The 13,560-nt window shown below is 58.5% G+C and overlaps 1 protein-coding gene across 1 annotated transcript; it reads right to left on the bottom strand.

The window, feature by feature from the left end:
- Positions 1–551: 551 nt before the first annotated feature.
- Positions 552–12,200, bottom strand: PLK3 (polo like kinase 3). Its single transcript, XM_045028229.1, has 15 exons — positions 11,883–12,200; positions 10,286–10,393; positions 10,044–10,160; positions 9,009–9,138; positions 8,805–8,892; positions 8,164–8,259; positions 6,985–7,183; positions 6,317–6,443; positions 5,654–5,763; positions 5,332–5,449; positions 4,620–4,703; positions 3,979–4,141; positions 3,209–3,338; positions 2,779–2,889; positions 552–2,187 (listed from the first exon to the last, which is right to left on the bottom strand). The coding sequence occupies exons 1-15, from the start codon at positions 12,108–12,110 to the stop codon at positions 1,993–1,995; spliced, it is 2,004 nt and encodes a 667-aa protein (XP_044884164.1). The 5' UTR covers positions 12,111–12,200; the 3' UTR covers positions 552–1,992.
- Between the last annotated feature and the right edge of the window lie 1,360 nt (positions 12,201–13,560).

The raw sequence follows: 13,560 nt of genomic DNA, 5'->3' as shown, positions 1-13,560 counted from the left end.
GCCAGCAGTGACAGCCCCTTGCGGGTGGTGGACCGATCGAAGGCCAGGGGTGATCAATCCCGCACAGGTGAGCACGGCCGCGGTGTGTGTAAGACAGCATTGAGAATCAGCACTGGAATGGCCCTGATTTTAGGGTGCGGTCTCTCCAGCCCCCTCCCATGGGAGCACTAATCCTACCCCAGGCTCCGACTACACCCAGCACTGAGGCAAACCCCGTACAATGCAGCACGTACAGAGCAGCTGCTAAACAGCAGACTAGGGCACTGCTCCTCTGCTATAATACACCCTGCACCCAGCCTGGGTGCTGTGCTCACCCTCTTGGGGAGGGCTGCCCCCCAGGCAAGAGCAGGAGCAGGAGCTCTAGGAACTGGAGGATGCATGCGAGTCAGTCACATAGGGAAGGTTAATGTCCTCAGTGCACATGCAGACAGGAACCATCTTCCAGCCAGGGGCTGCCTGGCAAGGTGCTGCCCTGCAGCGAGAGACGGCACTGCCCCGGCCAGGGCTGAGCTCCCCAAGAAGGCACAGAGAAGGGCGGCAGCAGGCCCCCGTGTTTTATAAAAGGAACCCTTTTATTATTGAGCGAGGGACGGAGCACACAGGGCCCTGCACAGACAGGAGACCAAGGGAGAAATAAATAATTCACTATAAATACAAATACATAAATAATTTCATCAGGCCAACACACCCGTGTTTGGAAACAAGAACAAACAACAACAAAAATCAACCCTGTTTAGGTCCCAGCTGGCCGAGGGCTCGTCGGGTCCCTTGTTAAAGCATTTTGGGTCCGTACCGTGGCAAGTCCCATTCCCTGGCGCAAGCTGTAAGACAAGCAGGGGATGCGCCCGCACCGAGCCCCAGCACACGGGGGGGGGGACCCCGCCCCCTCATTAGTGTAACAATTCTGCAGGTCTCCCGTTCCCCACACATGGCCAGAAGGGGGGCCAGCTTGGGCTGACAAAGGCTCTGCCTTGAGCTCTTGGCAGTGGTAAGTTGGCAACACCCTCAGAGAGCGAGCGAGCACACAGGCACCATCATTCCCCCCTCCTGCCGTAGTGATCAGGCTCCTGCTGCACCCTGAGCATTAAGCTCAGATCTTTTCAAGTTCAGTAAAGTATTTCCTGGGCCGTCTGCGCCTAGGCTGGGCTGCCTCACAGCACAGCGGGCTCTCCCACCCCTCCTGGGTGGCCCCGGCCCCCATCCAGCTCTCAGGCCTTTAAGCAAGACGCTGGCTTTAGCTAAGATCCCATGCCCACCCCGGGGCCAGACAGGGACATGGCGAGTCCCTTAGGGTAGCAGCTCAGCATAAAGCCAGCAGAGCTGCCGAGGAGCTCAAAGCAGCGTCCACTTCACCCCAGCCAGGGCAGGTTTCACTAGGAGCCTCCCCCACGTGGGCCAGGCAGGGCGGGAGCAGGGAGGTTCTAACCAAGCCCACATGGAGCATGGTTCTCCGCTCCCCCTGCCCCAGCCCCGAGGCCAGGAGAGGACACCAATCTGGACAGGCATGGGGCTCTTAACATTTAGGCATTTAGACACTGGACAAAGATTTTTCTCTCCCTTAAAAGTCAGGTTTGTTCCTTCTCTCCTCAGCTTGCTCAGCTTGGGAGGAGAAGGAAGAGCTGTCCCCCGGAGATTCCCCTACCCAACCACGTGCACAACTTAAGCTGTGTAAAGATTACACAGGAGTAAACATGACATGTAACTTCACCCCCCACACACCTCCCCTTCTCCTCCATGGATTGAAGCAGTCAGCTGACGAACGCCACGGCAATGATTTCAGTATAAACAGCTGGCAGGCATCAGAAGATGAAGGATGCTGAGGCCAGCTGCTGATAAGCCAAAATATCCAGAGGCCTCTATCTAAGTTCCTTCCGCCCAGCCATATTTAGCTGGGTAGGAAAGTTCTGGTGGGCAGCCAAAGCTGTCACTCATTCCACTGACACGACGGGGGAAGGCTTTCGAATCCAAGGAGGCTTCTCCCACGGCCCCAGCTTAGGTGTCAGCCCTCTCCTGGAGGAGCTTGAGGACGTACTTGAGCCGGTATTGGAGCTCTGGAGAGCAGCCCAGCTCCCTGATGCTGCTCAGCTTGTACGTGTAGGAGCTGCGGTCCTTGGTGACGTAGGTCAGGAGACAGGAATGGTCTGGCTTGCTGAGGATCACCTTGGTGTGATCATTGTAAAAGTTCACCTAGGAGAGACAGACGAGTTACTTCTCCAGCCTCAGGCCGCCCCTTCTCCCTGACCCGTGACGGAGCTTTGCCTGCTCCACACCCCATCCCATGATCAGGAGGGCAGCCCATGTGCCATGACTGGACCGAGCAGCAGGGGAGCCTCCAGGCTAATGAAAGCTGGGAGGGAGGCCCGTGGCTACGGGTCCCATGCTGGGAAGCCATGGGTTGGCTACTCAGCCAAGGAGCCCCCTTCCCCTTACAGAGGTTTCCAATCAAGAGGTTGGAAGAGACCAAGCGGATGTTGCACTGCGCCTGGTGTCTCTGGCTAGGAGCCCCAGAGCTCTGGGGGGAAGACTAAGAAATCCCCCATAACTAGAACTGGTTCCTAAGCCCTGGGGTGAAGACTCCAGCCCTGAAGCAGATTCTCTGGGTAAGCGAGGAAGCCCTGAAAGCAGCCGCTCCCTGCAGGTGAGGAAAGCAGCCATCAGCAGAGGGGTGGGGGCTAGCACTGTACAGCCAGCCTTGGGAACCCCACCCAGAGCTCTAGGGACTGGCAAGCCAGACAGACGCCATCTTCCCCCCCCGTCCACAGGACCCCACGCACGTACCTGGAGCGTTCCGTTGCTGAAGAGCATCAGCAAGGCCTGGTCAGTTTTCACCCACTGCAAGAGCAGCAGAGCAGGATGCTCAATCTCGTCTATGCTGGGCAGGTCTCCCCCCTAGGAGAAGAATCCGCATTAGCCACCGATTCCTGCCTGAGCAGCAGCCTCTCTGCAAGCTGGGTCAAGGGCAAAACCCAGCTAGCGTCTCAGCCACGCGCTGCGGCGAGGCTTTAGACAGTGCGCAGGCCAGGCACGAGCCACCAGCTGAGCTCCCCACTGAGCACGCCCACAGTGCATTCCCGGGGAGCACGCCCGGCTGTTTCTCTGGGTATTTATGCCATGCCGCCTGCTGAGCCAAGCCACAGGCTCCCCTTTCAGCAAGTGAGCTGGCTCTGCCAGGAAACCACCCCTCCAGGACAGCCCGGAGGCCACTCACCTTCATGAGATGCTGCTCCATGTAAGAGGCAAAGTACCGCAGGACGCTCGTCTGGCTCTGCAGCTGCTCTGGGATGGCCGACATGGGAAAGGCGAAGTGTTTGCTGTTGGTCAGGTTGTAATGTACCATCCTGGGAAGGGGGAGGAGACCAGGTGAGCTTCCATCTCCAGCAGCAAGTCCCTGCACTGCCACCCGTGCAACGTGCATGGGCTCCACCATCAGGTTCCAGACCGGGGGAGCCCAAGTCACCCTCAGCTGGTGGGGGGAGAAGTGTGTGTGTGGGGGGGGGGTTTCCAGTGTAAGCAGCAGAGCCAGCAGTAGTCTGGCAGCCCCGCTAGAGTCTGATCTTAGACCTGGGGAGAAGGGCATCAGCTCCCCTCGCCCAGCCAGGTCTCCGCTTGGAGACTAGGGACAAGGCTCACAGCCAGCCAGGTCTCTGGCAGCCACGAGACTCATGGGATGGAGCAGTCCTATCCCCTGGGACCTGAACCCGCTCCTTGGAGTTCACCCACTTCGGCACGTACAGTTACTGCCTCCCGCTCCCATCGGGCCTGTAGCCATGCTCGCCCTAGCCCCTGGGGAGGGGAAGGCTGCGGTTCTGCAGAGAAAGCCCTTCCAGGAGAGAGAGACAGCTCTCTCTTGACACAGACAGACACTTTCTCCTCCCCTTCTCACTTTGAGTTCTAAGTGCCCAGCAGCCAAAAGCCAGGAGACCCGTTCCCCCCCCCCACGGAGCAGAGACATCCAGGCAGCCCATGGCCTCCACTTACTTCCGATCGGCCGACAGAGCCATGTGCGTCCCGTCGTTGAAGAGGACCCCGATGCGGTGGTTGGACAGCTGGTAGCCGAAGCCGTATTTGTTAGAGTAGTCCACCCACTTGCTCACCCAGGCAAAGTGCTCCTGGCAAGCCAGAGAGGCAGGGTTCCGCTGGGCTGGTGGGGGCAAGAAGGGATTGTGAGTGGGGCGACACCCGGGATGTGCCTCACAAAGGAGGACAGTAGCAAGCACTGGGTGGCCTGAACCTCTGCTGGTCCCAGCAGGTGGATTTGGAGCCAGCCAGGTCTCCAAAGGCCCAGTCCTCTGCTCCAGTCACATTACCCACCCCAGCCACCTTCCTCCCTAAGCCTATTAGGCCAGGCAACACCCCCAGGCTTGAAGATGCACCGGAAGTAGCCAGTTCCCTACAGGAGGCACCAGTCTCCATTCTGAGTGTCTTACAGACACTGGAGTCCCACAAGTACCACTGGGCAGCCATGGGGACACATCCCCGCCTTAGGGTTCACACTCCAGAACCATGGAAGCCTTTTCTGGCCATGCCAACACCCGCCTCGAGGAGAAGCTACTGCCTGGCCCTCCTGTGCTGTCCCATATGCAGGGTTAGCAGGGGGATGCTCTGAGAATCTGCGTTACCTGGCGGCATGGAGGACAGGCAGCTCTTCAGAAGCCCGATGGCAGATTCAGTGACAGCAGAGGCTGTGACGCACTCTTCAAATGCTGCAGAGGAAGAAAAAGATCCATCAGTAACGCCTGAGCTCCGGAGGCAGCTCCTAGCCTGCAGAGAGCTGCCCATCAGCTCAGAGGCTGACGGACAGGTAGCCTGATCGGCTGCCGCCGAGGAGCGCGCTGTGTCTGAAGCCAAATGAGATTCCAAGACACAGGAGGACGTCCCCTCCCGACAAGGCAAGGGCGGGATTTTATGGAGCTGCCACAAAGCTACTGTTCTGTTTGAATTCACAGCTCTGAGGTCAACAGGGGAATAAGGGGTTCAGTTTAGGCCCCTGTTTTCACAGCAGGAAACCACATCAGCCGGAACCAGGGAGTCAAGCATGGGAGGAAGAGATCTGGGGTCTACAGTAACTTGTCATTCAAACCCCACACCCTCAGCTGGGCACAAAGCCTTCTCTAGACATGGTCCTCTCCTTGCTGGGAAGAGCAGTGTCAGCACCAACCCCCGTGGGGCAGACGGGGATCAGTGTCCCTCCCCCAGCCCAGTGCAGCTCCTGGGTCTCCCCGCCACTCCCACCCGGCAGGCCAGCGGCGGAGCTGCAAGGCGCTCGAGAACCTCCGCACAGGACGGCTCTACATACAGGGGCCGCTCGAGGCAGGCTTCCGCCTCGCTCACCTTCACAGCTGCTGGCTGCTGTCCCCCTAATGGACCTGGAGACGGACTTCCGCGAGCCCTCTTCTGCCAGCGTCTCCACAGGGCTGCAGCTGGCGCTCTGACATGTCAAGGGGGTCACCTGGAGAGAGGTTGTACATATTGACACCGTCCCACCTGGGGCCCCATTCCAGGAGCAGCCCCACCTCCTCCCACTTTGAGATTCCACCTCAACCTTGCTGCCCTGCCAGGACACTGACACTTAGGGAAGAGCATCCTTGTATCTCGGGGAGCCTCGCTGGCTCCTTGGACAAGGAGTTACTCCGTTCACAGCCTCCATTCTTACCTCATTCCCTTCCATGGTTTTGTAGCTCATCTGCCTGCAGATGGAGGTCTTCATGAGCCCAACCACCAACTTGGAGATGTCATCCTTCTCTTCAGAGGGGCCGTTCTTAACTAGAAGGAAGGAGGAGACGTTTAGTGGGCAGACCCAGCAGACGGTCAGGGAGGCCAGCAGAGTTGGTGGGTCAGAGGATAGAGATTTAGAGTCCTTCCGCTGGCCCTGGCCGAGAGCAGAAGCAGTTTGACATCTTGTTTACATTCTTCCACCCCCTGATTCCGTTCCAGTTTTGCACTTCACTCAGCTGGCCCAGCGAAACCAGGCTGGGCAGTTTTAGTCAGTTTCATTTCCTGGTTCTCATGCACCCGCTGACCTTGCAAAGTTGCAAGGGAACATTTCCATCCCCAGGGAGAGGGATTGGAATGAAAATTTCAGCTCCGAGCACGTTCTGCAGAACCTACAGAACGGGGCCTCGCCTGCTCGGAGCAGTGCTCTGTTCAGCAGAACGCTGGAATAAAAGCTTCCGGGGAAGATCAGACCCCAGATTTCCATAGAGAGCAACTGAGCTCCAGGCAGCTAGATGTCAGGTGTGCCATCCTCCATCAGGTTTAACTGGCTTCATGCTACCCAACAACAAAAGCCAAGGCAGATGAGAGGGAGAGAACTTACTTTTGGGTTTCTTTTTCCCAAATAGCGTCTTGGTGACTTTTGCAAACAGATTCTTTGCCGGGTTGGGAGGACTCAGCTCAGGCACCATCACACAGCTGCTGGGTGGGAGCTTATCAGGTGTGTACCCCTGGGGAGACAGAGAGCGTCACTGTCTGGTTCAATGGATCACACGTCATACAGCAAGACAACAGCCCCCTTGGTTTGCTGGCAGTGGCCACCTTCTCTCCTTTGACAGCCAGCGGCAGCTCACTTTTCTGGGGAGCTGCATTAAAAGGGCTACACTTGGGAATCGTCCAGCCCTGAGACGCAGCCTTCGCTTACGTGGCGCAGCCACATGGGCCAGGAGTGCAGAACAGCCAAGAGCGACGCAGCTCAAATGGATACAAGAGGATTTAGAAGGCACACAAAGGCTACAGAGCCAGTGATGTTAATGGCCAATGGGCCAGGCTCAGGGACAGCCGTCACTTGCAGGTTGGTGTCTCCAGCAGACTGGTGTCCGTTGCAGCCTGCAGGGACACTGGGTCATGGGAAGGGCACAGTGTACGGAGACATACACCCTGGGAGGTTTGCCACCCGAGCAGAGACCAGGCCCACTCTGCTTTCATTCTCCTCCGATTGGTCGGAGGGGGTGAGGGGGGAGGGTAGCTGCCCGCAGCAGAGCCACTCACTTTGGTGAAGAATTCGTGGTCCAGGATCTCCTCCAGCGTGAGGCGGTCGGGCGGGTTGCGTTTCAAGATGCCCATGATCAGCTGCTTCGCTGGCGTGGAGAGGAAGGCCGGGAGGGTGTATTCCACCTGCTTGATACACCTGTACGTCTCCTTGAGGTCTGAGGTCTCAAAAGGAGGGTTCCCGCACAACAAGGTATACCTGGAAAGAGAGGTGGTGGGAGTGAGAGCTGGGCACACGTCCCCTGGCCCCCTGACCGCGCCCCGGCCTGACTCACCCCCAGCCCAGCAATTACAAGACACAGAAGTTATTCAGGCGCTGACAAGAGGCTGCACCTGGCTTTAAGTGCCACCTATGCCAGCAAACACCACCCTCTGGAGAGCGAGAGGCTGCAGTCACATCCGGAACGTGCCTCCCTGCCATCCTTAACGCAGCAGAGATAAGGGAGCCTTGGGAACCAGGAATGTCGGTTGAGTCACTCTATATTTAGCAGGGGCGGAGCTAAACTCTGCCCAGGTCCCGCCCCCCCGCAGCTGAGCTCACTGCTCTGCGAGCCCACCTTCCGCCTGCATCTGTCCAAGCAGCAGAGTGAATGGAAAGTTCAACAGGAAGCCTGTGGCTTACCACGGTAAACAGCCGCGTGTGAGATGTTTACAATTTGCACTGCGGGGAGCAATAGCCGCCCATATAAATAGATCAGTGACCGCCCCCCGCGCCTGACATTTTCCATTGTTTCCACCTCTGAAGAGAGGTGTTGTCTGCAGCGACACGAGACTCTGTAGCACCCGGGGGTCCTGTGTCGCTGGGCTCATTGGATGACACCCCAAAAGCCAGCCATTTACAAGCACGGCAGTTCCCCCCTTAACTGCCAGCCCTGCAGACGTGCCAGGTTCAGTCCAGCTGGGCTTTGCTTCCAATCCATGAGCAGTACTAAAACCTCTGCAAGCTAAACTCGGCCCTCAGCAAGGCCTGAGCAGCTCCCATTGCTCTCCGTGGTGTCTGACCGGTACTGGTGCAAACCCTTCTGCTGCTGAGCCGCAGGCCAGAGCAGAGACCAGCTCGCTCACCTGTGCTGGGGAGCGGCTCTGGCTGATTACCCAGCCAGCTGCCCAGGACAGCATCATTCCAGCCCCTTTTCCCGCCAGCCCTGCCCTGCTTTGCAACGAGAGCTGGGAACTTACACGACACAGCCCAGAGACCACACGTCTGACTCCGGCCCGTGGCCCTGCCGGTGGAGCACTTCAGGAGCGAGGTAGTTGGGGGTGCCACATATCGTCCTATGGGGAGAGCAGACCACGGTCAGCAGCGCGGTAACCAACCAGAGCACAAGTCAGCTCTGCCCTGGCTGGCGTCCTCCTCCATGCAGCCCTCTGTCCGACGGGGAAGGAGAGCAAGCCCTGGGCTCCAGCATGTACCTTCTGCATCCAGAGCAGCAGGACTCCATCACTCCCATTCTCAAGGGAACGCACTAAGCACCTCGCCCCATCCCTTCAGGGTCCACTTTAACCCCCATGATCCCTCCCCCTGCATCCACAGACCACCACTCCCCCTCCCCACTCTACCGACCCAGCACCAAGCTCCCTCCAGCCTCTGATCCCCGACACAGCTTCCCTCACCGGCGCCTGAGTGTGGGGCCGGGACAAGGAGGCACCATCCTCCCTGTGCATTCCCCTCCCCTCTGGCCAGGCAGGGCCAGCAGCTGATTGCAGCAAGGTAAGAGATGGAGGGTGGTGGTCGATTTCCCAGGCAGGGTATGGGGCCGAGAGGAAGAATGAAGTATCGGGGAGGCGAGCAGGAAAGCCTGGCACATTAGGAGACTTACTTTTTCTTCTGGTCCATAGACTCACGCCGGGCAGCAAGGCCGAAGTCTCCAACTTTCAGTTCCATGTTGTCATTGACAAAAAAGTTGCCTACAAACAGAAGGGAGGCGTTAGGATCCCAGCGCAGGGACGGACCCTACCCAGGGTTCTCCTCCCCACCCCAGCCCCCCAAACAGGCGCTCAGGGTCTGAGGTCACTGTACACACCCAGTTTGAGGTCCCGGTGGAGGATGCCTTTGAGATGGAGGTACTTCAAGGCTGATATGATCTGTTTGAGGTAATACCGCACCTCCGGCTCCAGCAGCGTGTGCCGGGCTTTCCAGATGTGAGCCAGGGACTGTTAGAGAAAAGCAAAGCAGTTAGCGACGCTGGGCCAGAAAGGCACTGAGGACGTTCTCAGAGGCCTGAGACACTCTAGTGCAAGCAACAGTTTGCAGTGTGCAGACACCTGATTTTAATCTGGCTCTGGTACCACCAGGGCTGTGGGTTCGATTCCCGTATGTGAGTGTTTGTTCTCTGGCCAATGTTACATCGGAGGTCAGACTAGATCACCCCAGCGATTTCTTCTGGCCTCGGGCTCTAGAACCAAGAGGTGCCGCCTGCTCCTGGAGCACAATGTTTTGTCAGGCCGGAGGACCCTAAGTACCACCTCTGGTGAAGCCACGGCCGTGAGCTGCTCATTTTACACAGGGGCTGTTCTGAGAAGTCGCCAGCGTAACTGGCTGGTGAAAGCCTGAATTGGTCACCTTGGCAGCTTTGGGGTACTGAAGGATTTTGGGTCAGCCCCATTGGTGTTTACAGGCGAGTCCATGAAGGGAGTGAACTGCTGGCAAGAGAGCCGACTAGAACGGTTCAAGCAACGTACAGGATCTACGAACAGCCCAGTCACAGGGTTAGCGTGGTTATGCAAGACCGGCACGTGGCGTTTAGCTAACTGGTTACCCAGCCGATGACACATGAGCAAGGACTGGAAAATGAAAGGGGCACATCTGACAAGCAGCTGAGTCTGAATTCAAGCATCCGTTAGAAAGCGAGATCTGCATCCGTGCATGAGTGAGTCAAGAGGGGCTGCTGGGACTGAGGGAACGGAAACACAGCTACGGCCTTGTCTACGCTAGACAAATCAGAGAGATTTGCTGCACAGTCCCCCCTTAACACGACTGACACCTCAAATCCACACTCCGGTGATCCCAACAGCATCATGCCAGCCCTGCCGCCATACGGGGCGAGCCCACCACTTACCTTCCTGCTGCAGTGTTCCAGGAAGATGTAGATGTTCTCCGAATCCTCAAAGTGATGCGAGAACTTGACAATGTGCTTGTGATGCAGGTCTCTGTGCAGCTTGATCTCATTCATAATCTGAAAAGGAGGAAGGAGCCCATCAACCAGCAGCCCCATCACTATGCAAAGACCTTGCTCCAGGCAAGCTTGAAATCTCTGCCCTCCCCCAGAGCTGATCGCTCAGCCATCACCTCCATGCATACCTTCTCCCGCTGGTGTGGTTTAGCCACTCGGCTGTGAGGAATAACTTTCACTGCATAGGTTTTGTTGCTGTTGACGTCTGTCATTTCATAGCATCTCGCAAATCCGCCCTGCAAAGGAAGAGGCAGTCATTACCCATGGGTCACCCATTCGCCAATCCTCCCCTCTGCTCTCAGGGAAGTCACCAGAGCACTCAACACATGTCAGTGACTCACTTAGTCACAGCTCCACCCGGTCAGGATAGAACAATTGCCATCTGACTTCCTGGAGGTTTTCCCAGGAACACATGGGCTTTGAAGAAAGGCAAAATATCTGGTTTCCTGTCATACTAGAAGCCCCATTATTAAAACCTGGAGTGACAGCCCTGAGTCAGGCCAGTTTCTAAAATCAGTTCCTGTAAAGTCTGTATCATGCCTCGCCTCCCACCACACCATCAATACTGCGAGTCTTCTCCCTGAGAGCAACTGGAAAGTCCTGCACATGGGAGGGAAGTGAGAACAGGCCGAGATTTTAGACCACAGGGAGAGAAAGAACCATCCAGGCAGGTTTTTCTGCAATGATGCAAGGCATAAAGCCACAGAATCCCACACCATGCGCCCGCCTTGCCATTGGTGGAGCAATGCTCTGAAGGGTAAGGAGAAGGCAGGCATGAGGGATCAGCCTCTGCCCCATAGCACCAGCAGCCAACGGGCCCAACCATGAGGCACTGGCCAGGGTGAACAAAGAACTCAGCACTGTTCAGTACTTCCCCACCCCGCGGCTGTGAGGTCACTGGCAGGGCTTTGAAACAGAGGTGCTAAGAGGAGTTTGCAGAGCTATGCTGAAGGCAGCATTTCACCAGAAGCCTCCGATTGCTCCGCCCGGGGGAGGGGGGGGGTGTCTCTAAAAATAATGAGTTATGGAGTCCTAAGAGTGAGAGGATTGAGCCGGGGACACCTCCCTCCACAAGCCAACTGGGGTCACCCCAGGCAGTGGAACCTGGGTGTGTCTCAGCCAAACACCTGCTCCAGCCCCTGGATCCGGAGGAGGCTCCCGGAGCAATGAAACCGGCTCTCAGAAAGAGGCCAGGCACCGCAGGGGCTCCTCGGGGGCGGGGGAGACAGGGAAGGCCCGGGGGAGATTTGCGGGATCCCACCCCAGAGCAAATCCCTAAAGCTACCAGCGGGCAGCCGAGCCCGGGGAGAGCCCGAGTCTCCCGATGCCCAGTGCCGGGGGGGGGGGGGGGGGCCGGGAAGGAAGGGGTGACTCACCCGCTCACAGCCGCAGCACCCCCCCCCCGCAGGGCCGAGCACGCAGGTAACGGAGCCAGGCTGCCCACGGAGGGCTCCACCCCACACACACACACCCATCGGCCGGCAGCCCACGAGCAGCTCCTACTCGCGCGGGGGCTGGGGCGGGATCGGAGAGCAGAGCCCCGGCCAGGCCTCGGGGGTGGGTCCAAAGTTTCGCCCCGCGCCCGCACGGAGAGGCCAGGGGAAGGGCCCTCTGCCCCCACGGGCGCCGACCCGGCCACAGGCCCCCCCCCTCCAGCAGGCCCCCCGCCGCTGCGGGACCCCCTCCGCGCACGCCCCGCGCCGAGCGCCCCGGGACCGGCGGTACCTTGCCCAGCAGGCGCCCCTTGCAGTAAAGCCTGCCCTTGAGCGGGTCGGCGATCATCCGGGTGGGCTCGGCCGCCCTGGGCTGCGGCGGTGCCGGCTGCGGGGGCTCGGCTCTGGCCCGGCTCGGCTTGGGCTGGGCGGCCCCGGCAGCGGGGAAAGGCTGGTACGGCTCCGAGCCCATCAGGCTGCAGTGGAAGGGGTGATGCTGCGTGTAGCAGGCGAGCTCCATGGGGGGCGCCGACCGACCGACCGACCGCGCCGCCTCCAGCCCCTCACACGTGGCGAGCCGCCCTGGAACTTTCACACACTGTAGCCGCGCAGCCAGGGAACCCCGGAGTCTTTAATCAATGAAGGGACCTGACGTCACCCCCGTAACCCCGCCCTCCGGGTGGGGGCGGGGCTGGCTCTTAAAGAGACCGCTGCGCTCCCAGACAAGGGCCGAGGGGCCTGGCGGGCTTGTCTCGGGCCGGGAGAGGCGCTTCCATCGAATTCCGACCGAGTGAATTGTTCAGGGGACACGGGCAGCGTAGAAATCCCCCGCCCGCGCCCGCGATTATTACATCTGGGGGGAATTTTAACCGCTGAGATTTGAGTTTCCATTGGCTGTGCTGCCCCCTGCTTTCTTTTCCCGCTGGACCCGGCGGGGAGTGAAAATCAGACCAGCCGGTCCTGTGCTCAGGGTCTCCTGCCCTCACTGGTGCAATTGCTGCGGTGTTTGGGTGGCAAAAACCGCGGGGTATTTCCACTGCCATGCTAAAAAAAAGTGTTAAACCAAATAACCTCCAGGTGGGGATTAAATCTGACCTGACAACCCCCCTTTAAACCCAAAGGAGGAAAATTCAGTTCACAAGGGCAGGCCTAGAAACTGCTGAACCACTTCAAAGAAACCAGCACAAAAAAGGCTGCCGATCCATTCCCTGGCAAAGGGCTGCTTCGGGGGCCGGACTGCAGGATCCCCTCTGCTTCAGAATGAAGATGCCTCGGGGAGCTGACCCCACTGCGGCAGCATTCCACGGGGGTGCATTATGCTGTCACCCTGATCCAATCTTACAGAACGAGCCGCTTACATGGTGCTTGGCAGACTTAGCTCAGCTCCACCCCCGCTCCCACTCTTTCTCTGACCCGGTACTAGCGTAACGCTGGTGTCGCCAGACACTGGGGCACGAAGCTGTTCAAGGAGCCTGTCCAGGAAAGACAACACAGCGCTAATGACATCATGTCAGATCCCTGCCTTTATTCCCAATGACGCAGGGCCCAGCCTGCATGTCCGAAGAGTCTCAGAGGGCTCACCGCCAGCCATTGCACCGCAACGCCCAGCCCCCTCCCTATCTGTACCATGTCAGCCAGCAGGGCTCCCCTGCGGGGGAAATGCCAGACATCACCCAGGAGGGCACAAGGAAATCCGTGCAGAGAAGGGGACACCTGAGCATTCCATAGCGGATCCCGAGTTACTGACGGGCCCGGGCCTTGGCTGCCATCCCTGTGCTGACGGCTCAGTAACAGAATCACACATCTCTCGGCGGCATGAGCATTGGTGGCCTGCGGGCAGAGGATTCCTCGCCTCCTTCTCCAGCTAGGGAGTTGCTCCCGATGTACAAGATCCCCAGTGTACAAGATCTCTACCTGGCCCAAGATTTTGTCACCAGCAAAGCTAGAGGCCCAAGTGCACGGAGCTGCCG

The sequence above is a fragment of the Mauremys mutica genome, chromosome 8 (assembly GCF_020497125.1).
Source record: "Mauremys mutica isolate MM-2020 ecotype Southern chromosome 8, ASM2049712v1, whole genome shotgun sequence".
In the NCBI taxonomy this organism is placed as follows: Eukaryota; Metazoa; Chordata; order Testudines; family Geoemydidae; genus Mauremys; species Mauremys mutica.
Note: the sequence above shows the minus strand (reverse complement) of the source record. Positions and strands in the feature narration are given on the sequence as shown.